At 35.3% G+C, this 25,251-nt stretch overlaps 5 protein-coding genes across 5 annotated transcripts; 4 read left to right on the top strand and 1 right to left on the bottom strand.

Moving 5' to 3' along the window:
- On the top strand, positions 1-1,426 carry LOC117615906 (membrane protein PM19L). Its single transcript, XM_034345083.1, has 3 exons — positions 1-292; positions 602-779; positions 882-1,426. The coding sequence occupies exons 1-3, from the start codon at positions 163-165 to the stop codon at positions 1,114-1,116; spliced, it is 543 nt and encodes a 180-aa protein (XP_034200974.1). The 5' UTR covers positions 1-162; the 3' UTR covers positions 1,117-1,426.
- Positions 1,427-1,609: 183 nt separating this feature from the next.
- LOC117615791 (surfeit locus protein 6) lies at positions 1,610-4,116 on the bottom strand. The gene is made up of 2 exons (XM_034344947.1): positions 3,811-4,116; positions 1,610-2,922 (listed from the first exon to the last, which is right to left on the bottom strand). The coding sequence occupies exon 2, from the start codon at positions 2,913-2,915 to the stop codon at positions 1,869-1,871; it is 1,047 nt and encodes a 348-aa protein (XP_034200838.1). The 5' UTR covers positions 2,916-2,922; positions 3,811-4,116; the 3' UTR covers positions 1,610-1,868.
- Positions 4,117-14,010: 9,894 nt separating this feature from the next.
- Positions 14,011-15,359, top strand: LOC117614831 (myb-related protein 305). Its single transcript, XM_034343744.1, has 3 exons — positions 14,011-14,183; positions 14,376-14,505; positions 14,603-15,359. The coding sequence occupies exons 1-3, from the start codon at positions 14,024-14,026 to the stop codon at positions 15,114-15,116; spliced, it is 804 nt and encodes a 267-aa protein (XP_034199635.1). The 5' UTR covers positions 14,011-14,023; the 3' UTR covers positions 15,117-15,359.
- Positions 15,360-16,475: 1,116 nt separating this feature from the next.
- On the top strand, positions 16,476-20,624 carry LOC117616774. Its single transcript, XM_034346185.1, has 4 exons — positions 16,476-17,141; positions 18,040-18,795; positions 19,212-19,375; positions 19,468-20,624. The coding sequence occupies exons 2-4, from the start codon at positions 18,183-18,185 to the stop codon at positions 20,542-20,544; spliced, it is 1,854 nt and encodes a 617-aa protein (XP_034202076.1). The 5' UTR covers positions 16,476-17,141; positions 18,040-18,182; the 3' UTR covers positions 20,545-20,624.
- A 2,869-nt stretch (positions 20,625-23,493) lies between these two features.
- On the top strand, positions 23,494-24,645 carry LOC117614489 (myb-related protein 305-like). Its single transcript, XM_034343314.1, has 3 exons — positions 23,494-23,697; positions 23,797-23,926; positions 24,013-24,645. The coding sequence occupies exons 1-3, from the start codon at positions 23,538-23,540 to the stop codon at positions 24,485-24,487; spliced, it is 765 nt and encodes a 254-aa protein (XP_034199205.1). The 5' UTR covers positions 23,494-23,537; the 3' UTR covers positions 24,488-24,645.
- Positions 24,646-25,251: the final 606 nt, after the last annotated feature.

Here is a 25,251-nt window from a genome sequence, read left to right on the forward strand (position 1 = left end):
ATCGGTTGCCTCTTCTATATAGAGCCTCACTTGCAACCTCTTTGCTCTCATCAAAGCCTTCAACAAAAAACAAAGGGAGCAGCAGTAAGTTTGTGCTTGAAAGGAAGAGAGCTTGCTTGGTGTTAGTTTTGTTGCTTTATCTGTGAGATTTTGTAAGGAGATATGGCTCAGACAGTGGGAAGGAACGTGGCAGCTCCATTGCTGTTTCTCAACTTGATCATGTATTTTATTGTAGTTGGTTTTGCTAGTTGGTGTCTTAACAAGTTCATCAATGGCCAGACCAACCACCCTAGTAAGTTCATATTATATTACCTCTCTTTTTTCTTCATGGGTTTTCTTGTTTAATTATGAGCTCGTTCAGAATCACTTACGGGGAAAGGAGAAACACCTTCCACCTGCTTATTCATGTAATCACTTTGAGCGATTCAGTGCGAGTTTCAAAAAATATCACTTAAAACTACTTAAAGTGATTATATAGAGAAGATTCTACATAAAAAGGATGGAATATTGGCCTATCTAGCATCACTGATCCCTATGACTTTCAAGTCCTAGTGATTTTTCTTGGGTTTTTGATATCACACTGCGTACAAATTTTGGGCAGGTTTTGGAGGAAATGGAGCAACAATGTTCTTTCTGATATTCGCCATATTGGCTGGGGTGATGGGCATAGCATCAAAGTTGGCTGGAGCAAACCATATCAGAGCTTGGAGGAGTGACAGCCTAGCTGCAGCAGGATCATCATCAGTTGTGGCATGGGCTCTCACTGCACTAGCCTTTGGGTAAACAAATCTAAGAAATCTGATCAATTCACATAAATAGTTACAACACACAATTAGATCAACCAATTGACTAATTGAGATAATTGTTGTGTGTGTGCACAGGTTGGCATGCAAGCAAATAAGCATTGGAGGATACAGAGGATGGAGGCTGAAGATCTTGGAGGCTTTCATAATAATCTTAGCATTCACTCAGCTTTTGTACATCCTGCTACTTCATGCCGGAGTCTTCAGCAGCAAGTATGGCCCGGGTTACCGCGACACCGACTACCCGGCTACTGGTGTGGATCCAATACACAAGGGCACAGCTGGAGCAGTCCCTGCCACTAGGGTTGTTTGAGGATCTCATATAGTAATAGTAGTGTGACTTCCACATTTAGATGAGAATTGACTGTCTATTTTGTTTTCCTCTCCTTTTGTGGGAGTCATAATTTGATATGGGGTTCCAAGTTTTAGTTTGTGGGTTGTGGTTGTAGATGGATGTAATCAGTGACCAAGTGGTGTGTTGTGCATGTTTTGTACCACATATGTGGGAACCAGCTAGTTTTCAGCATTATGCGTGCATCATGAGTATAATGTATGGTTTTTAATTAAAGCTTGGTTACCGTTCTCTTTGATTTAAATAATATTAGTTTGTCTTGATATTTTTACATGGTATCAATCTCTCAGGCAGCCTGATACCAATCAGGAGAACAGTTATGCATCATTTTGAATTCTGGATTTTCCCTTAAATATTCAGATTTATTACAATTGGAATGCCTCTAATTTTGATGTAAGATTATCAGCATTATGGTCTAGGAAAGATTTCACTGAGCCTAGAAACAGAGCAATCATTAAGCTCAAAATACTGATTGTGGTAAATTCAGACTAATCCTTTATAGCATCAAAGGGCAAGAAAATGCTTGAATCACATTCATCTACTGAATATCAGCTCCTAAGCATTAAATAGTTATAAAGTACAAAAGGCAAACAGAAGGAAATCAAAATTTAAGGAGAAGGGCAGGGCTGTGCTCTATGAGAACAAAAAAAAAAAAACCCTCAAATTAACCTCCCCTGAGCTGATTGGACTTGATTCTTGTGAGAACTTAATGCTTAACCTTGAGTGATAAAACCTTCTTTGCGACCTTCAAAACCTGGCCGCATGAGTTTTTTCTCTCTTTTCGCAATCTTCCGCATTTTCTTCTCTTGCTTCTTCTGTGATATGTTATCTGATCTCTTCTTCTGTTTGTCTGCTTTCATCTTCTCTGTGGTTTCAACCCTTCCCTTCCACTTCTCGGCATTCTTCTGGTGCTTCTTCTTCTCCTTGTGAAGGCTTTGTTTCAACAACTTTGGATCATCATGAACCTTGATCCCAGCAGCTCTACTTGTTGCTGCTTTCCAAGAATGCTTCTTTGCGATTATCTCACCTTTCTCGGGATCTTTCTTGGCTTCTTCCAACTGTTTTGCCCTCTCAAGCTCCTGCAACTTTGACAATTTTCTCTTCTTATTCTTCTTCCCCAGCTCATCTTCATTCCCAAGTTTGACATGACCGAATGTGAGCTCCTTCGAAGCCTCTGCAGCATCTTTCCTCACTGAATCATCACTAGTAGATTTCTTTCCATCAGATGCAGTTTCTCTCTTCCGTTTCTTCGGGTCAGCTCCTTTCTTCTCATATCTCTCATGTCTCTCGATCCTCTTCCTTGCTCTCTCTGAACCATCACAATGCCGACCAGCCCGAAACTCCTCTATCTTACAACGAAGACGATGCTGGAGTTCTTCATATGTCACTGACCGGTCATCATCTTCTAGACCAGCCACCACAGGTTTAACCTCTATTTCATCACTCTCACTGTCATCACTTGACTTCTTTTCCAAACTTTGTTTTAGCAAATCGAGGGTTGTCGTAGAAGACTTCTCTGGATCCAATCGTTGTCTTCGAGCTTTCTTAATGTTTTCCTTTGATTCCTTCTTTGCTGAAGCTTTGGCAGACTTGCTGAGACCCTGAAACCACGGCTTCTCATCATCGTCAATGGGTAGATAGAACCTGGCAGGGATGAGCTCAACTAACTTGTCGAAGAACTGAGAATTCTGATGAATAATAGACTTCAGATCCAGAACTGGTTTGGAATGGATGGCATGACTTGCCCTCTTCTTCTTCATCTTCAAACTGATTAAAATTGAGGTAAATTCCAAGTGTCAGATAACAACAACAAAAAAAGAAAAAAAACAACGCACCACTGTTCAATTGAAAGAATCAAACCAAACCACCACAAATAATTAATTCTAAGGATTTCTCTCACACACACAAGCACAAGAAGGCCACCTCTTATTTAATCTCATGCGGATGAAGTTGTACAAATCAAAAAAGCCTATTCCATTGTTGGTTTATACAACCCATTACTTAAAAACTTCTACCATGATTAACTAAATTGAGCAAAGTTTCAACTGAGAGCAAGACACAGCTCAACAATGAGAAAGGACAAAGCTGTGTTGCACAATCTCATCCAATTTCAGCACCTCAAAAACATTTACGGTCCATGAAACGAAATCGTAGACAAACTTGTTAGAAACCCTCAGCATATATAACCCCTCTCGTCAACAACACCCATGTTTGAGGGAGAAGATACCAATAAATAATCAAATAAATAAAAGCCCTACACCCATGATTGAGGAAGAAGATACCATTAAATAACAAAAACATAGAAAAAAAACTTCTAATTAATGGACAACTCCATTTGAATGGGGGTGTTAATTTTATTACAAAACTCAATGATTAAAGCTTACAAGATTCACAAAAGTTTCAAAAAAAAAAGGGGGAAATCTGGAGGCATGAAAGTTTCAATATATGGTGGTTCATATTAGCATCCCGAAGCTTTAATTAAAGCTGAAGTCTTTAACAATTCAACATAAGCATTCTTACAGACACCGATATTTTTCAGTTCTTAGGAACCCAGAAAATAATAACATGCTTACAAATAAAGGACGAAACAATAGGCAAAAAGGAACAATTAAATTATTCGCGAACTCAAGACATTATAGAAAGTGAAATGCTTACTGAGGAAGATGATGCTGATAAGACACAAAAGTGAGCGGGTTTTCGAGAGGGATTGGGGTTGAAGACAGAGACTTCGATACAGGGAGCGTGATTCTATTGAGGTATGAAGCTGAAACCCTAGGAAGGAGAGTACGACGACGTTTTAATAACAAGATGGACTGTGCAATTAAGCTTGGGCTGGAGAATATTTATTTCTCACAGCGATGGGCTTTAGCATGCTTGGGCTACATTTTCATGAGAAACGAACAGAAAATTAAGCAGAAACAAAGGAAGAGAGCTAAGGAGGCGAGCTGACCTCGCTTCGACATTTCGGCTGCTGCTGAAACGAGACTGAGAGAACGGTTAGGGCTTCGGACTTGTGTATATAGAGGGCCGCGTAGGGTTTTCAGCCAGGTTACAATTCATCCAAATTCTTTGATAAATAAACCGAATAAGTCCTGGGCCTTTTAAAAGAGTGTGACCTCGCTTAGTACTGGGCCTTGGGTTTGTCCTTGCTCTGTAGTCTCTACAGTGGCGGCCCAGCATTCTTTTTTATTTATGGTTTGGCAGAGGCCTGTTCTAATTTTTACACCAAACAAATTATTACTGATGCTTCACTATTAATTCGACAACTGTATAAGCCACAATTGTTTTTTTTTTTTTTTCAAGATGAGGGAAGTGAGTCCCACCATTTGCATCCAAGTTCGAGTGTATCTCCCCGTAAAGTTGATTAATTTACTGTAGATTCGACAATTGCTTGTATTTAAAAAAATATTTGGAAGAAACATATATGAGGAGAATGCGGAATAATTACTTGATTTCAAGCGATTATCTTTCTTAAAGGGAAAAAAAATATGTATGTTTAACATACTATTTATGAAAGACGCATAGATTTTTGTGAAGAAGAGTGGTAGAATTAGCTTCCATTTTCTCGTGTGGTCAACAACACATATTTATTACTTGAGGGCCAATAAAATTGATTTTTCAATATTTTTCCAACAATTACAAATGCATAATATATATTTTTTTATGAAATGTTAAGAGTTAGGGTGGCATGGTCACTATCCATGATTTGTCGACCAAAACACAAAAACTCTAGCCCCTTTCTCCCAAAAAATACTCTTAGAACCTTTTTCATTTTGAGGGGGAGGAAGCCATTGTTCTTCCCCCCTCTCCCCTATACTCTTCCTCTCTTCCTCCTTTCACCTCTTTCCCCATTTTCAGAGACAAAGGGTTGTCCCTATTTGTCTTAGTTTTGTTATGATTTTCATCCAATCATTAAAGGCAGCTGCAGCTCAACGTCGGATCTTCACCTGCATTTTGGCATCGGATCTCCACCACCATCTTTTTTGCAATTTCTTTATGTTTGGAATAAGTTGCAGAGACTCTTTGGGTTCTCTGTGTAGCTTTCACCTCTCCTTTTGTGAGAGTTTTTCATCTCTCCTTTGTGAGAGCTTTTCATCTCTCCTTTGTGAGAGCTTTTCATCTCTCCTTTGTGAGAGCTTTTCATCTCTCCTTGGTGAGAGTTTTATTTGTATTGTTATGGCTTGGTTTTTTCAAACTTTATATCTTTTTTATTATTCTAAGTTTGCAATCTTAGTTGGGATGCCTATGCCACAGTTTCTTCGATCTTGCCTAATTGTAATGGCCCTTTTGTGGCTAGTTTGTATTGGCCTTTTGTGGCTAGTAGCTTTTTTGGCTGAATTATGAATGCAATCATAGAATTTCTCAACAAAAAAAAAAAAGAAAAAAAAAAGGGTGGCATGGTCACTTCCAGCCGAAGTGTGGCTCCATCCCAGGTGAAGACTGTAAAAGCTATCAGCTGTATTTGCCAAAAGCTTGAGTTGATGAGAGTATTGAAAGAAACTACATCAGACATTTTCCTCCTCCAATGAATTTGCATTATAATTTTGTATGTTATGCATATCATAACATAAGATTTAAATGTGAAATTTCCTCCTCAAAGTGAAAACGGCGCTAGGAGTGTTTTTTGAGGAAAAGAGGGCTAGAACAAGAGTTTATTCTTAAAATAATATTCTTTGTTATGTATATAGTGTATTTTGCGATTAATTATTATATTGGATACACTTCAACAAAATAAAATGTGGCAATAGAAAGCCTCAAGTTGGAATAACATATGATGAGAGACACTCCTATTAATAGCAGTAGGAAAATTTGATTCCTTTGTATTTGGGTTGCAAAGATAAGTGGGATTGTGTTACAATTCCGCACTGGCATTGTGTTAGAAACGTACCGCAGTAATATTAGGCGCAAAGGGTTTCTTTCTTTTATGTAAGGTACCTAAAATCTCTTTAATTTCCACAAAAATAAAACAATGCCAGGAAGAATTGGAGTTCACTGTTACAAAAGCAAGCAAAATGATCAAGTCCATTGCTTCCCATATATCTTAAAAACTGATGAAAACGAAATGTGCCAAACTATTTTTTTGTTTTGGACTTTCGAATTGATGAACGCTTTTTGCTGGAACACTGAGGCAGTATGCACGGTACATATTCCAATTAATTTCTTTGATGAGAGCCTTCTTTCTCACACCCTTTTTATTTATTTCTTTAAATAGGGGATGTATGACATATATATATATCCCTGATTCATATATGATATCTCGTATTGTATTTTCATGTTATCTTCTTATGAGAAATTATTGTATGTGAACATACGTAATATCTAGTGGCAAGCATGATGATGTGGTATTATAACTTCATTCAAATTATAACACATACATATGTATCAAGATTATTGTTTTAAGTGAGCTCGTACTCACCATATTACGTGGTGTTACAAACACAAAGAATATGCACAAGTGCATTTTTAAGTCTTCATATCTCATTACTCGATAATATTTACAACCCTAAAAGTCACGTCATTTGTATTAATCAGAAATATAAGAATATGATTCTAATACTTTTATTGTATTATATATGTACGTTAGCATGTTTAACTTTCGTTACTCAATTCTAATATTGGCACTTTAAAATAGTATATTCATAGATAATAAACTACAAGTGATGAAATATACAATATGGATGACAGCTTGAGAACAATTATATGCATACAAGACTTATCCTATTTGGGAAAGGAACAACAAAACACAGAGAAACCAAAGGGATATAGATGACGCTTGATATTGCATTATCAAGTAAATAATGGTGACGAGATGATGGCAATGTGTGCCTACCCAAGCGTGCGGTGGGGAAGTGAGGTAATGACAAACCAAAGGGCTGACTGGTTGACCAAAACTAGAGCATAATTGGTGTTTTGATTTTCAAAAGGTCAAAAAGTTTGCTTGGAAAGGTATATGTAGGGGGGTATAGTCAAAGTAGAAGCTAGCTTGAACTTGAACCCAGCTGCACCCAAATTGGGTTTAGTGCTTAATGAGAGATTTGGATAGAGAAAGAGGAATTAATTAATCTAATCTTGATGAGTCAAATATTAATACTTTTTGTTGATATCATTTATTGGGTTGAAAGTAAATCCGACATGAACTAGAGTAGTCGGCAATGAAATTGATAGTTTTGTGATTGATCTACGACAACAAGTTTGGTTAGCCTTTTTTCTTCCTAAAGTTTTTGATGTCGATAAGGGTTGGCTCCAAAGAGAGAGAAGTAAAACATCTAATGATGCTATATAATTTTTATTTTATAAAATAATCATTGATTATTAATGTAGAAAAAAGTACAAAACAACTATAACGCATCTTCTTCAGTGACCAAATGCCAAAATGATATTTTACCTTAATAAAAAGCTAGTAAACATAGTTTGGGATTAATTCGACAGCAACATTATAAACTGAATTTATGTATAATTTTTTTAGTTACACAAATTCCCAAAATTTATACTTGAAATAATGAACAATTATGCAATTGCAACGATTTCCGATCCGTATATATTTATGGAAGAAGAGTCTTCGTATTGCGTTTTTCACGTAGATATTGTGCTTGAATGTAAGCAATGATAAAGCTTAGGAGTTAAGCATTTTATAGTTCTTTATTTAAGGGTTTATATATATATACAAAGAGAGAGAGAGAGAGAGAATAAGGTTTATATTTGTGTATGCCGTCCATGAATTTGTTTTAAGTGCCTTACTTTCGTTTAATTTTTCACCTATTTTGATCACATGACAAACTTTTTTGTACTATTGTTACAATTAACTCTAAATTTTACTGAGTACAATATCAAATATCAATAAATTGAGTATAAAATAGAATTTGGCATATTTTATTTATGTGTGGAGAATCTAAATCAAATTTAGTTAATTACCAACTAGTTTTAGTTTAGCGATATTTGTCTTTATTTGGCTGGAGTAAGTCTCATATTTAACTCACATAGTTGATAAGGACGATAGTTAGAGACAGTCTCGATCTCTTGGACCACAAGAATCCAAGAGATTGTGGTCGCCCACCGTTGGATATTAATTTAATGGTTCAAAAAAGTTTCTTAAAAAGAGTGCAAGATTGAGTGAACTGTTTAATTTACATCCAACGGTGAGTGACCACAAATCTCTTGGATCCTTGTAGTCCAAGAGATCAAGACCCTAGTTAGAGATACCTAATTGTGATGTAGCTTTGTTGTAGGTGATTTATTGGTCCTTATAAAAATATCTTATAGATATATTCCAATCGTTTGAAAAAAAGAAGAAGCTAATTAGTTAATTTCTATAGTAGGGATAGCCATAATCCAATCTAAGTTGAAGTATAATTAATAATACTTTCCCATTATTAACTGTGAGGTGTTGAACCAAGTAAAACCTTGGATTCTTTTTAATGTGTGCTCTTATGAGTTTGTTGCCTACCTTGATTAAATGTCAAAGAATTTAGCCCCTAACCGCCCCCTCGCCCCTTGTTTCTTTTGTGTAATGAGAACTTCATTTGTCAAGAAAAAAAAACTTACAAAATTATGGAAAAATTCTAAATTTATGACAAACAATTGAAAATTAGGGAGAGTTTCAATTTGAAAATTATTTTCCATAAACAAACAAACACAATATGGACACAATCAATTAACAAAAGAAATGATGGCTGATGAATAATTAAAATGCATGGGGAAATGAAAAAATTCAGTTAATTGTTTTTTTATTAGAAGGATTTACAAATGAATTGTATTTTACTTTTATCCATGAGAGAATGACGATTAAGAAGAGAAAATACCACAAAATGAGAAGGAATAGATTAAGGGAGCTTATTTTCCCACTATTCTTTTTTCCACTTACACTCTATTTTTTTCTTTTTCTTTCCTATTCTACCCTTACCCTACATTAAAGTTTTGATAGCTTAAATTAAGAAAAGTTAATAGAAAAAATAAAATAAAAAATAAAAAATCGCAGCGTCTTGTTCTCCTTCATTATGTCTTTCCCACTTCTCCTACCCAAAGCTACTCTCAAAGCAATTCATAGAATAGAACAATCATTCTCCTACGGTCCTACTCAAAGAAAATACTCTTTAATTATTGGTGAAAGGTTAGCTATGAATGAAGGCCAAACATTAAAGTCTAAGTTGTAGAGGATTTTAAACATAGTAGGCATCGGTGATTTGAGTGGAATGACAGAGATTAGTAATGCTTCTAATTCTCAAAATACTATGCATGGTACGTTTAATTTCTTACTTAATATACGACAAGGGTGGAATGGCAAAATGAAGTAAAAATAAATTAATGTTGGGCAAGGGTAGAATAGGAAAAAGAAATAACAAAATTGATTAAAAAGTATTAAAAAGCAAAATGTGTAAGTGGAGAAAAGGGGAATGAGAAAATCAGCTCCCTAGATTAAACTCAAACCTTTTTAAATTTATTGATAAACTCAAACTTTTTGAAATAACATTGAACTAAGTTTATACTCAAAATATATTTTTAATATATACTAGCCCTTGCCACATGCTCGCGTGTGTGTCAATTGGTTTTTTTAAATTTTTTTTTTAATTTTTTGTAGAATTAAGAACAGATAAAATAGGTAGTTATGTTCTATAAAAATAGAACTCATTATCTGATTTTATTTTTATTTTTTATTTTTAATATAAATTGATCATATTATCCTCATTTAATTAATAATTTTAATTTTTAATATTTATATTAACCAAATGTATTTTCTAATATTTTTTAATGTTTCACAATTTTTTACCTTTCACCACACACACACACATATATATATATATATATATTTGTATAACTCAAATAAAAAATTAGGTGTGCATTAGTAACTAAATTATTGTAAGAAACACCGAAAGCTATGGTTTGGGGTCCCAAGGAATAAGCAGGAGGGCAGGAAATGTAATTGAGAATCAGTTTGACCCATGTTGCAACTGGTGGTGTGTATAAATCTGATTTTATTTATTTATTATCTTTAATTAGTTTATTGCATTGCTTTTTACCGGCTAAGATAGCAACGGTCAACCCAAGACTACAAGTCAAATTTGCAAATCCAAATAGGTTATGTTCTGTGTACTACAGCTGAAGATATCATGGACTAACCTTAATCAAGTTTACCTACCTTGACCATTAATATCTCAATTCTCAATTCTCAATTCTCAAGTGGCTCTTTGAAAGAAAGCAACAGTTTGTGTGATTAGACCAAATAATTATCGATGTAATACAATATTTTAAAAATAATAGAAAAAATAAGAGCCAACCACGGCTTAAATATCGCTTTAATTTTAAAAATTGTAATCACACACAGGGCAAAGGTTAGGTTCGTAGATGTTTTTCATTTGAGTGCAGGCTGCAGTGATCAGATTTGTTGGTGCACTGCACTGACACAAGCTAACGCTAACCATAATTAAGCTAATTATAAGCTGAACGAGGATATAAAAAAGAGAATAAAAGAATATACTCTTTAATTTTTTACCATCAAGATTTAACTATTTTGATGATGTGAGGGAATGACTGCAGGTGAAATTGTGTGGTTAAAGCCTTTGATATTTATGCCTACTTTTTACTTTTAACCGAATACTATTATTGTAGGAATTTTCCCCATTTATGACTTTGAAAAATTACTTACTGATAGTCCACCCAGATTTGCATAATTTCATGCGTAAATAGTTTTTACCCTTACAGAGCTTACCAAATAAAAAATGTCAAAGGAAAATGATTTGCACAAGTCTTCCGTCACACCCTCGATCAACAGTTCATAGAGAAAGATTAATTACACTTTTGCAAAGCCGTCCAATGAGTGATTGCTCTCTAAAAGCGAACTACTTCATTATTTTGCCAAAGAGAAAGCAACACTTCATAAAAGGCATCGTCTACACAGAAGAAACTTGTGTTATCTCATATTTTATACATTTTTAATCTATTTTTCTCATCATGCGATGAGAGACGGGACGGTCTCAAGATAAGGGCAACCTGCCCAAATAAGAATTTTTTTTTTTTCTTTCCCTATAGTTAGTATATGGGTTTAAAGCTTAGTCCAATCCAAAATCTAACCTCCACCCTTAAAGGAAATCTAGCCCAACTCATTTTAAAATTCTGGATCCGTAAAGAGAAAGGTGAACGAAATATATCACCATAGAGCGGAAAATTAAACACCGACTTACAGTTGATTTGAGTTGCAAATCCGTTGAGAGTATAAATGTAATTCTCAAAGTGTACATATATAATTTACTAATGAAACTATATATGAAACCGACTACATGCATCTTTTATAAACTTACACTAAAATTATGCATGGTTTACTTATGAAGTAATGTTTCTTGATCGCGTAAACATATTCTTACAAATGCACTGACAAGAAAAGGGGAAAAAACTTTAACATAAGTTTATGTTATCTAGCAAGGATTCCCTATCTATGAATCTTGCTTTATTGTATTGAACAAATCTTGTATACGTACATACTTAGATAGAATCGTACAACTAAGATCTTAATTAAGATTTTCTGTAATCATATTAATTTTTAAATTAATTCTCATCAATCATAATTGGCTCCAAAGTTCTTAGTGAAATTCCAACTCAACAAAAAAATATCAAGGGCCAAAATGAGTTTTACAACAGATCATCATGAACTGAGAGACTTGATTAAGTTCAAAGATGGGATTAGACAGTAAATGTTTCTAGAAACTTGGTTAATTAAAATTCCCTTCCAACGAAGAAAAGACAAAGCAAAGATTAGTTAAAAAATTAGGGCTTTGAACCCCACATCATGCCCTAAATTTGATCCTAATCTTTTTTGAAATGACACCCGGCCTTAAATAAAGAAAGAAAACAAAGCAAAGGGTTAATAGAATAAGGAACCCACATGAGCAGATCTTTCTAGCTTTAAGCACGTACATTCTTAGCTGTTAAACAAGTTCAATTGATCTCACTTTTCTTAATTATCCGTACTAAACACGGATTGGTGTTGTCTGGAAATAATTAATCAGGGAAAATCTGATTTGATATTCTGACTAAGAAACTTATCAACATTTCATGCATTTTAAAGTTGGTGGCTGAAATAAATAAATAATAAAAATTAGTCTATGAGGCTTTTTTTTAGAAAAATTAAAATTTATTTTAAAATTAAAAAAGATAATAGGTAGTTATTTTAATATTTGCATTAACTAATAATATTTTTTGGTATTTTGAATGTTTTACAATTCTTCGCATTTTGCGCTATATATATATGGATAAGATTTTATGATGGTGGTAAAGGCAAATCACATAGAGTAGTAGTAATCTCTTTCTGATTGTCTTTGTTTCTGGAAAATAAAAGCAACAAGCATGGACTGTAAACAAATAGCATTACTAATCAAATTAAAAATGCATGTATATATCATTTTTTGCTAAGATCTCAAGAAACTAACAAGTAACAAATCCTTATCCTGAGTTATCACATCAATATGTCATGTTGTGTAACAAACATAGGAAAATTATTAAGTGATTATTTTCGACACTTTGACAGTGTGTGAGAAAACTCCCTTTTTTAATATTGCTTATTTCTAAAAGAAATTGAGTGGTTTCAAACATTTCCCACGAATATATAAACCTAATAAGTTTCCCAAAAAATAATTCAAATTCGACCGAATTTGTCCCAAAATCTATCAACTTATATATGGACAGGTCATCAATTTTTCACACCATCAGCCTCACCCAGAAAGCATTACAAGTTCACAACATAAAAAATCCACGCCGCGTGGGTCCATAAAGCATCATCATACCAAAAATATCATAGAATATAATAAAAGACAACACGTGTCCCTTTGGTGACGTTCCAAAACCATCAATTCCCTGAGAATTATAGTGCCCCAGTGCCCAAAATGGCATCACCAAATTATATTTAATTCATGTGTGATGGTGATTCCTTGGAGCAATCTCCTTAAGAAGTAAGCAAATCCAACACCTGGTAAAAACCCATTGGTCTTGTGGTAATTTTCAACTTAAAAAACTCCACACCCACTAATTTTGTGATTAGAAAATGTTTTAGACTATGCTTAGTATGCTATGGAGCTACTAATTCATCTTGTCCAAAGGCATACGTGGCCTCAATCCTTGGTAACCCTATTTTATCTCGTCTCACTTTAGCATCAAAACAACTTAAACTGATGGATTAGATCCTTCCTTGATTATGTCATCCAGTAGAATAGCATGTTTTCGGATTCCTAAAATGCCCTTGTGTGAGCCAAACGTTTTCATCTGCGTGATTGAATCATTGCAACCACATGATTGCTTTAATATTTGAGTGTTGATCATGTTGATGTTAAATCACACCTCAAAGGTGAGGGCTCAAAGTTGGTACATAAAGATTTTTCTACTATGCAAACTCGCATTTAATGAGTAAGCGAGTTCATTATTCTCTAGAAAGGTAAACATTAATCACAATTCATTAGATTCTGTTCTCGTTAAATGAGTATTCGAATCAATAACGCACCTACAAAGCGATTAATTAAAGGCACAAAATCATTTCAGACAAATTATGAATGGATAAAAGTGTGGCAGGGTGCTTTTCTCATTACAATTTTGATGTGATCAACTACTCTTGGTCTAGTGGTAGACGCCCCGTATTCGGAACTCCATCTCTAGTCTCCGATATCACTTGTAAAATAAAATAAAATCGATGATGGTATTTGTGAGAGATCAGATCACCGTGCCTCAAACAGTGGAAAGTATAGGAAGGATTTGAAAATGACAGTTGACTGATGGAACAAAAGTATGGGCTATGGTGCAGATGTATAAATATGCAACAAGCACTAGCCAAAATGCCACAGGATTAGGTAGCATACCTAAGCACAACACAAACTAAAAGTTGTGCTTTCACATGTATTTGGGGGTGATGGCAGGTCATCAAATGGGTTGGGGTATAATAGAAGAGGAGGGTTGGAGAAAGGGTCCTTGGACTGCCGAGGAAGATAGGTTGCTTATAGAATATGTAAGGCTTCATGGTGAAGGCAGATGGAATTCTGTTGCTAGACTTGCAGGTAACATATATATATATATATATATATATATATATAGATGCAACTTCACTCTCTTAATTTCAGCTCAAATTTTAATATGCATAGAATTTTACCCTTGTTTATTGTTAATAATTTTTGCTGCCAGTGGCCATTTTTCTTGTGCATCCATTGAAAAAATGTTTGGTTTCTGTTTTTATTTTTATTTTTTTATAGGACTGAAAAGGAATGGAAAGAGCTGCAGATTGAGGTGGGTGAATTATCTGAGGCCAGACCTTAAGAGGGGGCAGATAACTCCTAATGAAGAGAGCATAATTGTAGAGCTACATGCTAGGTGGGGGAACAGGTAAATATTTTTATATACTTTTTGGTTCTTTTTTTGTTTGAGGTTATTTGGTAATATACCAAAGGGTTTAACTAATTTCTGTGGTGAACAAGTTCAGATGGTCAACAATTGCAAGAAGCTTGCCTGGTAGGACTGACAATGAGATCAAGAACTACTGGAGAACCCATTTCAAGAAGAAGGCAAAAGTGCCTTCTGATGCCTCCGAGAAGGCGAAAACTCGTCTACTAAGGAGGCAGCAGTTTCAGCAGCAGCAGCAACAGCAGCAGCAGCAGCAACAACAACAGCAGCAATTGCAGCTGATTAATCAAGCAGAGATGAAAAGAATCATGGCCTTATTGGATGAAAACGAAAATAACAAAATCTCATCCTGGCCTCAAGTGAAGCAAGACATGGAAACTTCTTCTGCTGCATACCCTCACCACACAGCTGATCACCAGGAGCAAGGCTTCTTCTATTCAATGCTCAATGGCAATGTGTATGTGCCTGAAGCCTCCAGCAATGAGGACAGTTTTCTGTGGGATGGTTTGTGGAACTTGGATGATGTCCATGGAAATTTTGGCACAGCAGCAGGCAAAGCTAGCTTCCACAACTTGGTGGTTCCTTTCTGTTAATTAAAATTCTGGCAGCTTTTGATTTTGTTTGGTGTAATATTTACTAGCTTGTATCACCAAAATGATCCAAGGCTCTCTCTCTCTCTCTCAAAGTGGAGTGGAATTTGGGTTTGCAAAAGATATGCAATCCAGGCTTAATTAGCTATTTATTTTCCAATAAATTGTCGACCACTTCAATTTGTATGAGAATTGTAATAAATGGAAAGTTGTTCTTGGATATCAAAATATCATGTTAGTTTTGAAGAATAGACTTGCATATTTTTCATACAGGTTTCACTGTCTCTTCTCTCTCTTCTTTTCTGTCTTGATCAGGATGAAAATTGATAGTAGTTGTCATCTGTACTTCGAGAAACATGAAAGCACACATGATTAGTACTAGATTACTTATGTCAAGCTTTTAGTGACATCCTTGTCGTCACACTCTTTATGCTGGTTTTAAATAATGGATTAAGGGAAATGCAATCCTATTGTATCATTAAAAAAATCTCATGGAGATTCACTATTAAAAAAAATCTCATGGAGAAATGCAATCCTATTGTTTTCTACTCATTCAAAACAATATTATTCTCTAGAAATTTCTAAAGACACGAACTTATTACACCAAATTTTGTTCATTAAATAAATAATATCCAGAGTAGCACAGGTAGGAAATAAATGACACACTACCACATAATTGGAATTTAAAATAATAGCATCTCTAGTACTATTTCTTTTGGTTTTTTTTATAAACAAAACATATTCTAAACTACTCTAATGTACGAGAAGTGATATCAAACTTGCGTGTAAGGAGGCGGATACACTGTTTTGGTCAACTGACCCACATTGATACTAATAGTCATTTCTTTTTTTCAAATCTCATAGGCGATAATTAACCCATATTGGTAGTAATAGTTATTTCCTTTTTTCAACTCTCATGAACGGTAATTATTAAAGACAATAAAAAGTCTAGTCCAATTTTGTGCTTGGATCAATGAACTTGGACTGGGATGTTAATAAGCCCACCACCATTTTAAGAGGACAAAAAAGAGAGTTGGATAATTTTCGTCAAACAGCCCAAACAAACGTACCCGCGATAGAAACAAAGGTCGCGTTTTGTTCACCTTCAGCTTCAATTTTCTTCTCCGGCTATCTTCAACCGTCTCCGGCCATTTCGCCACACCGACGACCATCCCCAGCCTAGGCTCTGATTTTCATTGCTCTCTGGATCTCTCACCCTCTTTCTCACAGATCTCGCAGCTATCTCAAGATCTCACAGCTCAATCTCTCGCATCTCGGTCACAGGCAAGGAAGTTTCTGTTATCTTTTTTATTTTTTATATGTTTTTTATTATCTCTTTATGTACTTGTGAAAATTGTCTCGTGTTACTCTTTCGGCGGTAGCTGATAAAAACTAAGTTGGGTGCAGAAAATTGAAGCTGGGTTTTGCTAAATGGAAAAGTTATTGTTAACCGGGTTGGGTGTTTGTCTGATGCTTAACTGGGTTGGGTATTTTTCTGATGCCTAGCTGGTGGTAAAGACAATGGTAATTGTGTTAGGCACTAGTTCTTCTAGAACAAAGACAACCCAGAAGTTAAAATATCTATTTGCTCGAAACGTTTAGAAAAAAACAATGTGCAGTTAATCCTGCCTTTAGTTTTTCTCCCATAGTTCTGTAATGTCCTGTTTAGATGGCGTGTTTTGAATCTATGTTCAGGCCAAACATATACTAAAGAATGATATTTTGGCCCCATAACTAAATTTATCTTATCCTGCATATAGTTTCCTGGTTTGTGTGATTTTAATCCTTCTGTAATAAAAATTCTGGCTTTAATACGTTGTCTTGATCTATTGTTCGAAACATTACCTTTCCTGTACCTTTTGCATTTCTTATTGGTCAGCCACGTTTACATCACAGGATTTGAGCTACTATGCCTTTGGAAGCTTGACGATGGCATTGCGTTTCACTAACGATGCTCATGCCAGTATGCCATTAAACTTTGAAAAAAGAAATGGAGACTGAAGCCTGAGCCATGCATATCACTAACAGGTAAATATCACTGATTAGCGCTGATAAGTTCTTTTTATAAATGGAGCTGAAGACTGAACCATGTATATCACTGGGAACTCTGCTTCGTTACTTGTTTGTTGCTGATATACATCTCAGCTATATCAAGACTGATATATAGTCTGTTGCAGTGGAGATATTGGTTATCACATTTTAATCTGTTGAACTCACAATATGGTTCTTCTTGCTTAATTGTGTTGGTTTTGGATACGGAGATGGACATTTGTGAGCATGAGTGTTCTTTTTAAGTATCATTTAGTTCTAAATATGATCCTCTTCCTTATTTTGCGGGAATGGAATTAAACAACAACACTATATCTTCCTCCAAGTTAAACTTATGTTTCATAGAGTTTAGTTTGTGTTTTTATAGGTTTTCCAAAACAAATCTATATTCTGTGGTTTGTGATTGCAGGGATTTGGTGTGATCCTAAGAAAAATTAGACGGAAAACAAATTTGCATTTTGATTAATTTGTGTTGTGTTATTTTGGTATCAGTAAATTTTTGTTCTAATTCTTGTGTTGAGATAATGGATATCTTGGATATCTTGTTATGAACTTGGTTGAAATGAAAAGCTTTCTGATCAGTTTTGGTAAATGTGTCTTCCTTATTTTGTTCTAGGTTGTGCAAATAATTGAAATTATAACATGGTTGCTTTTAAATTTCAGTGTCATTTTTAATAGTTAAGTTCTGATTCGAATGAATTATATTTTATGCCATCAAGATATATTGAAGATATTATCTTTGTAAAATTTATTTTATCAATATGTTTATGAATCAATATGAGAAATTGTTATCTAGCAAATCCATCTTCTTAGTCCCATATTAGACCAAACTCATCATAGTATTATTTCTCAGCTAAGGTGTGAAATTTACTTGCAGATGACAATAAAGGTGGTACAAAGAGATGGGAGAGAAGACACCTTGGTTCATTAAGTTTATTCCTACTTGTAATTTTGATATCTTCACCAGCGAGCGCACAATGCCCTTCTTTACCTTCAAGCCCTAGCCCTAACCCTACAAAAATGGTGGGACCCAGGAGACACATCCTCCCACTCCTCCTCTTCTCTGTCTCCGTCCTCTTCTTCTTCTCCTACTACCACTCCTCTCTCCCCTTCTCCTCCCCAGACCCAAACCCAAACCCTAATTTCACTCTTCTTGCCCAAGACCCAAACTCTGACCCCAATTTCACCTTCATTGTCAAGGTCCTGACCTTCAACCGCCTTGAATCTGTTGCTCGCTGCCTTCGTTCCCTTGCTGCTGCCGACTACCTCACTGACAAGGTCCAACTCCACGTCTACATTGACCATTTTGCACTCGGGGATGCATCTTCAAATGTTGGTCAGAAGTTGCAGGAGTCACATCGGATTTTGGAGTTTGTAGACGGGTTTGAGTGGAAATATGGGGACAAGCTAATCCATTACAGGACTGCCAATGCGGGCCTGCAGGCCCAATGGTTGGAGGCCTGGTGGCCCAGCTCGGACAACGAGTTTGCGTTTGTTGTGGAAGATGACTTAGAGGTCTCACCACTTTATTACAAGTTTCTAAGAAGCTTGATTGTGAATTACTATTATAATGCCTCCAACTATCGTCCATACATCTACGGGGCTTCGCTGCAGCGACCAAGGTTTGTCCCAGGTACCATCCTATTTTGTTTTCTTTATGTTTTTTGGAATACCAATCTTTGAATGCCTTGTCTCTAATTCAATTTCTAAAAGAAAGTGGAAAAGGGCTTATGGTTAGTACTGGCACTGAATTGATTTTACTTTGGGCCTTTTCTGATACTGGTTATCTGATCCGAGTGATGTAAATCATGCAAGAACGTTTATAAAACAAATCAAATTTCAGTTTTGAATATTTGGATTTTAATAAATAGGTGAAGGAAAAACAAAGGTTTCAGGAGAGAATTTGTTCCACTTAAATCATCTTTTGGCTTGACATATTTTCACTCTTCTTATTCAGGCATAAAGAAAGGAATTGAAAAGGATATATATATATATATATATTAATTTTTTTATTTATTTCCTTTTAATTAGTTTGATTCTGGCTTATAGGTAAACGCGGGAACAAAATACAGTTGGATGATAGAACACGACTCTTCTTGTACCAACTGGTTGGCACTTGGGGTCAGCTTCTCTTTCCTAAACCTTGGAAAGAGTTCAGGTTGTGGTATGACAATCACAAGGCAAAAGGCATTAAACCATTTCTTGATGGCATGGTACTTTTTTATTTTTACTTTTTAGAAATATGTTTCTTGATTTTTTTTAAATTTCACTTATTACTCAATTTAGCTCTGAAATTTATGTGCAGGTGACAACAGGGTGGTACAAAAAGATTGGAGAAAAGATATGGACACCTTGGTTCATTAAATTTATCCATACTCGTGGTTATTTTAATATCTACACCAATTTTTTACATGAGAGAGCGCTTAGCGTCTCTCACAGGGATGCTGGTGTTAACTATGGGAAAACAGCTGGGCCTGATTCCCATATACTGGATGAAAGTTCTCTTGATTTCGGTTTTTGGGATATGCAACCGTTGAGTGATTTGAGGTGGTATGATTTTTGTTTCAGAGAAATATTTCCCGAAAGAGTTGTTGGAAGCCTTGATGAACTTGGGTCTGTTCTTAATTCTGTGCAGAAACAAGACACTGTTATTATTGTGAGTCTGTTTGGGGTTCCAGAGATGGTAATTAGGAACTTGCTCTGCCACTTTGAGAGTCTAAATTTGTGGCACTATGTACTTATTGGCCCCGAATCTGACTTCCTGTTTGAACTGGCAAGAAGAGGACATCCAGTAATTGGTACAGACCAGTTTCTAAGGAGTGTAGGAGCTTACAAGTTGATGTCTTTCCAGGATTCTAATGTGGAAATGATCAAGGAAGTATTAGTCAAGGCCTATGTACTAAAAAAGTGTTTAGAATCTAGGTACAATATTTGGGTGGTGGATGGGAACATGCTGCCTGTCAACAGTGACCTATTTATTGAATCTGATCCTTCATATGATTTCAATATAGGGAAGAGCTCGGAGCTTTTCTTTGCCAGAAGATCATCCTCTGCACGAAGTATCGGGGGCAATGATTTTTTATCCAAATTTGCAATGATGGTGAACTCTTTGCTAGCCAAAAGACACAGCCTAAGTTTTGGGTATATAATGGCAAAGTTTTTGGAACAGAAGGGTGTGAGGGTTAAGAATCTTGATGAGACAAGCTTATGTCTCAGGATCGGTAACAGTAACGTTAATCAATCCTTAGGGGATGGAAAACAGATGGTATTTTGGTCTAGTGATATGGCTTCAGATTTACTTCGGAAGCGGCTTCAAGAATTGGGTATTTGGATTGTAAATGATGACTTTTCTTGCAAGGCTGTTGTTTGTCACAAGTCATAGCATCTTTTAGCGGTTATACACATTTTATCTCTTCATTTCATTGTAACCTATTTGTATTTTCAATTTTGTTAAAGCTCTTATTTTTTGTGGCTAATTTTTCCCTTAGGCATGTTTCTCATTTGCCAAATTTACAGGATATTTTAGAACCTTCCTGGATGACTGTAGGTAAAGGAAGCCCGTCCATTCAAAGTTGCACTAATTTCATCCATTCACACTTATGTTTTCATCCGTTCACACTTCTGTCTTCTGTCATGCACGCCTCAGCAGTTTTAGTGGGAAACACTTACAATTGCAAAGCCTCAGAAAGTAGGATACTTTTTTCTTATTTTTTTTGAAGGAAAGTACGATACTTTGTAGAGCCAAAGTGAACGCAACAACTTTACAAAAAGGCCTCACTATATGTAAATTTCACAAGATCCTATGTACTGTTGTTAATATTGGACAGCACTTACTCAAGATCAAACAATAACTTGGATAAGAAAATGATAATGCAAATTAATACCAGAGTATTAAAGAATTTAAGTGGGTCGGCTAGTTGTAAACAGTCTTTGAAGACAACGATTTACAAAATTAAATACATCGATCTCAAATCATGAACACTGATATGCATTCTATAGGCATGCATATTTTAACTCTTTTTGTTTGATACAAAGAGGTCTAAGATTTAGAGTATGAGAGGATAAGTGAGGGTAAAGGTAAATACTTTACTAGGCCACTACTAAAGGGTGTGCAAGTTAAAAACTTTTGTGGGCACTTTACTGCCGCACGGGAGGATGAGTGAGGGTAAAATCAGATAGTTTACTAGGGTACTACTAAAGTGCATGTAGAGAAAAACTTGCCACGTAGTAGGATGAGTGACAGGAAAGTTTCAACCTGAGTTTCCCTCTAGTATGCAGATTAATGATACGAGATTCAAACTCTTATAGCACTTTGATAATGCGTGTTTGTGAGAAAATTCTCCTCCCTTTATAGCTTAGGTTACCGTTTATATATATTTTTTAAAAATTCACTACTTACAAGAACAAGGGTGAAAGAATATGATAAAAATATAGTTTAAAGATGCATACAATTCCACTTGCATGGATTTCATATCTATGAATCTTGCTTTATTGCAATTGAGCAAATCTTTTATACCTAGACACTTAGATACAATCGTATAACTTGGTCTTAATTAAGATTTGTTTAATCATACTAATTTTGGCACCATTTCTACATGCACTCAAATAAAAAACTTAAAGTAATTCTAAAGAACAGCAATTGGCTCCTTCCCTAGTCAAATTCTATCTCAACAAAAATATCAAGACCCATCCAGCTTTAAATAAACCAAAATGGGACACAACTTATATACAGATCATCATCATCAACTCACTGAGTTTTCAAAATATGACAACAGCCTATATGTTTCTAGAAACTCTTGGTTAAACAATTGGGCCTTGTAACCCCACATTATGCCCTAAATTTTATCCTAAATCTACTTTGAGATGACACCTGTAAAGTAAAACAAAGCAAAGGGTAGTAGAATAAGGAACCCACATCAGATTTTTCTAGCTTAGAGTTAAGCACAGATGACATTGACATGCTTAGCTATTAAAATAAGTTTTAAGGGGGTTCACTTTTCTTGATTATCCGTACTTAGCACGGATTAGCATTTGTCTCTAGAAATGTTAACTAACAATTAAAAAGGAAAAGAATAAATCAGATGTGATGATTCGGTGCTAACAAACGTGTGAGTATCTCATGCCTAATTTGTGTCATTGTACAATGGAGACTATCGAGTTAAGGAACATTTTTCAATTGCTGCACTACGAAAATTAGCGGGTGCAGAAGTATTTTATTGCACAACCCAACAAGAGAGAGAGAGGTGTGACCACATATGACTTTCGTGACATTCCAAAATCATTAGTCCCTTCAAAATGTACCACATGTTCATATTATTGTAGTATTTTATAATTTCTTCTTCAGAATAATAGCCCCAAAGTATATTTAAATTATTTAATTCAGATTTTATTGTAATTACTTTGAAACAATCTCTTTAAGAAGTAAGTAAATCCAGCACCTAGTGCAAGCCCATTGGCTCTCTAATTTTCAAGTTAAGAAAGTTCCAACACCCACTTATTTTTACAGTGAAATTTCTTAAATTATGCTTAATTAGCATGCTATCGGGCTACTAGTTCTTCTTGTCCAAATGCATAAGCTCCACATACGTGGCCTCACGCCATGGGATCCTTTATTCATCTTTTGTCTCACTTTAGCATCCAACACTTTAATTTCAACTAAAAGATTTGGATCCTTACTAGAATATGTCACCCAGTACAATAGCAAACTTTTGGTTTCCCCAAATGCCCATGTTTGAGTGAAATATTTTTAACTGCATGAACTCATACACTTGATGGGTATAAAGTTTGTAGTTGACAAAAGTTAGGTTGGGTTGCTTATGTGTGAGTTGATTGTCAGTTGTTGATGTATTAAGAGACCTATTTGCATTAGTGATTAATAACTATTTATGGGTGTAGGCGACAATTACTAACATATGTCTTGTAATTCATTTTTTTATATTAGACATGAACGACTTTCAACCGTTGATGCGTCAAGAATGATTGTCACTCTCACATGTCTTCTAGTTGATTCTTGGTGTAAAATATCACACATTAAAGGTGAGGATAGAGATGATGATAAAGTGACAAAAAGAAATCATGGAACAATCTCAGACAAATCACAAATGGATATAAGCGTGGCAAAGTGGTTCTGTCATTACAGATCTGATGATGGCATTTGCGAGAGATCAGATTACCCGTACCTTAATTAAAAAAGTCGAAAGCATGGGGAGGATTTGAAAATGACAGTAAATTGACTGGTGGAACAAAGTAGGGGGCTAATGGTTATGCTGCAGATATATAAATATGCAACCAAACATACGGAAAAATGCCATGAGGTTTCTGAAGCCATAACTTTATAAGCTAAACAAACACATAAAAATATTCTGTGGTTTTGACATGTATTTGGGGATGATGGCAGGTCATCATATGGGTTGGGGTATAATAGAAGAAGAGGGTTGGAGAAAGGGACCTTGGACTGCTGAGGAAGATGGGTTGCTTACTGAGTATGTAAAGCTTCATGGTGAAGGAAGATGGAACTCTGTGGCTAGGCTTGCAGGTATTTATAATTACAGCTTAATTCTTAATTAGATGCAGTTTGTATTATGTCTAATTAGGGTTAACAAAAGCATAAAATTTGTACACTTTGATTATACAGGACTGAAAAGGAATGGAAAGAGTTGCAGATTGAGATGGGTGAATTACTTGAGGCCAGAACTTAAGAGGGGGCAAATAACTCCACATGAAGAGAGCATAATTCTAGAGCTACATGCTAGATGGGGGAATAGGTATGTCTTCTTCTTCTTTTTTGTTTTATTTAGTTTGATCTTTTTCCTGTTTTAGTGAGCTTAGTTTCTGCTTTGAAAAAATTCAGGTGGTCAACAATTGCAAGAAGCTTGCCTGGAAGGACTGACAATGAGATCAAGAACTACTGGAGAACCCATTTCAAGAAAAAGGCAAAAGTGCCTTCCGATGCCTCCGAAAAGGCGAAAAATCGCTTCTTGAGGAGGAAGCAATTTCACAATCAGCAACATCAGCAGCAACAACAACATTTACAAGTGAATCAAGAAGAAGTGAAAAGAATCTTGGCCTTGCTGGATGAAAATAATGACACTAAAATGCCATGCTTCTGGCCTCAAGTTAAGCAAGGCATGGAGACTATAAGTACATATCCTCATCACACAACTGATCATCAGGAGCAAGGCTTCAACTATTCCATGCTCAATGGAAATGTGTCTGTGCCTGAAGCCTCCAATAATGAGGACAATTTTCTGTGGGATGGTTTGTGGAACTTGAATGATGTCCATGGCAATTTTAGCTCAACATGTGCAACAGGAAAAGCTAGCTAGTTTGCACAATTTGTGTGTTCCCTTATGTTAAATCTGAGCAATCTTTGGTTTTGCAGGTGTAATATTAATAGCTAGAGTTCTTTAGTGTCATCAAAATGTCACTAGCTTAAAGTATGGAGTTGCAAATTTTCATAAAAGGCTAAACTTTCTGCCTTTTAATTATGTTTATATTGCTTAACACCAATAAATATGGTTGCTTAACACCAAAATTTTCTCTCTTTTGTTGCTTGTTTATACTTTCTAAGAATAATCAAATTGAAGGAGCATGTTTCTCCGAAGGGAAAGTGTTAAAGACAGATTGAGCAAGAAATTAAAGAGAAATTCTTGACTCCGGCGAAGGATAGCATCACTCATTCAGCCACACACAAACAAAAAACAGAAAACAAACTATATATTTACACATAAAATTCTTTTTTATGTATGCCACTAGATGAGTGACGTGTTCCACCCAGGGGACAAAAGATGAAAAAGATCACTCACTCAATCAAACCCTTTTTTTTTTTTCGTGGACAAATTCACTCAATCAAACCTAATTTGTACTTTGAAAAACACGGAAGAGCACATGACATCTTAAATACTTGTTTAGATTAGTACTAGGCTAGCTTAGTCGTGTCAAGCTTTTAGTGACATCTTTGTCTTCATATTCTTTATGCTATTGTGAGAGAAAATGTGCAATCTTACTGTATCATTTATTTATACTGCAAGGGTCTTGTCTTGTATCAAGATAAGAACTAGATTCTTTTAGTTGTGCTTATTTTTTTATG

The sequence above is a fragment of the Prunus dulcis genome, chromosome 1, assembly GCF_902201215.1.
Source record: "Prunus dulcis chromosome 1, ALMONDv2, whole genome shotgun sequence".
Lineage (NCBI taxonomy): Eukaryota > Viridiplantae > Streptophyta > Magnoliopsida > Rosales > Rosaceae > Prunus > Prunus dulcis.

What these genes read in the sequence shown, in the direction of transcription:
- LOC117615906 (XM_034345083.1), top strand. Translation starts at nt 163, where the DNA reads ATGGCTCAGACAGTGGGAAGGAACGTGGCAGCTCCATTGCTGTTTCTC. An exon ending in TGGCCAGACCAACCACCCTA is followed by an intron (nt 293 to 601) that starts GTAAGTTCATAT and finishes AATTTTGGGCAG; the next exon opens with GTTTTGGAGGAAATGGAGCA. An exon ending in CTCACTGCACTAGCCTTTGG is followed by an intron (nt 780 to 881) that starts GTAAACAAATCT and finishes GTGTGTGCACAG; the next exon opens with GTTGGCATGCAAGCAAATAA.
- LOC117615791 (XM_034344947.1), bottom strand. Translation starts at nt 2,915, where the DNA reads ATGAAGAAGAAGAGGGCAAGTCATGCCATCCATTCCAAACCAGTTCTG.
- LOC117614831 (XM_034343744.1), top strand. Translation starts at nt 14,024, where the DNA reads ATGTATTTGGGGGTGATGGCAGGTCATCAAATGGGTTGGGGTATAATA. An exon ending in TTCTGTTGCTAGACTTGCAG is followed by an intron (nt 14,184 to 14,375) that starts GTAACATATATA and finishes ATTTTTTTATAG; the next exon opens with GACTGAAAAGGAATGGAAAG. An exon ending in CATGCTAGGTGGGGGAACAG is followed by an intron (nt 14,506 to 14,602) that starts GTAAATATTTTT and finishes GAACAAGTTCAG; the next exon opens with ATGGTCAACAATTGCAAGAA.
- LOC117616774 (XM_034346185.1), top strand. Translation starts at nt 18,183, where the DNA reads ATGGTGGGACCCAGGAGACACATCCTCCCACTCCTCCTCTTCTCTGTC. An exon ending in GCGACCAAGGTTTGTCCCAG is followed by an intron (nt 18,796 to 19,211) that starts GTACCATCCTAT and finishes TCTGGCTTATAG; the next exon opens with GTAAACGCGGGAACAAAATA. An exon ending in AACCATTTCTTGATGGCATG is followed by an intron (nt 19,376 to 19,467) that starts GTACTTTTTTAT and finishes ATTTATGTGCAG; the next exon opens with GTGACAACAGGGTGGTACAA.
- LOC117614489 (XM_034343314.1), top strand. Translation starts at nt 23,538, where the DNA reads ATGTATTTGGGGATGATGGCAGGTCATCATATGGGTTGGGGTATAATA. An exon ending in CTCTGTGGCTAGGCTTGCAG is followed by an intron (nt 23,698 to 23,796) that starts GTATTTATAATT and finishes TTGATTATACAG; the next exon opens with GACTGAAAAGGAATGGAAAG. An exon ending in CATGCTAGATGGGGGAATAG is followed by an intron (nt 23,927 to 24,012) that starts GTATGTCTTCTT and finishes GAAAAAATTCAG; the next exon opens with GTGGTCAACAATTGCAAGAA.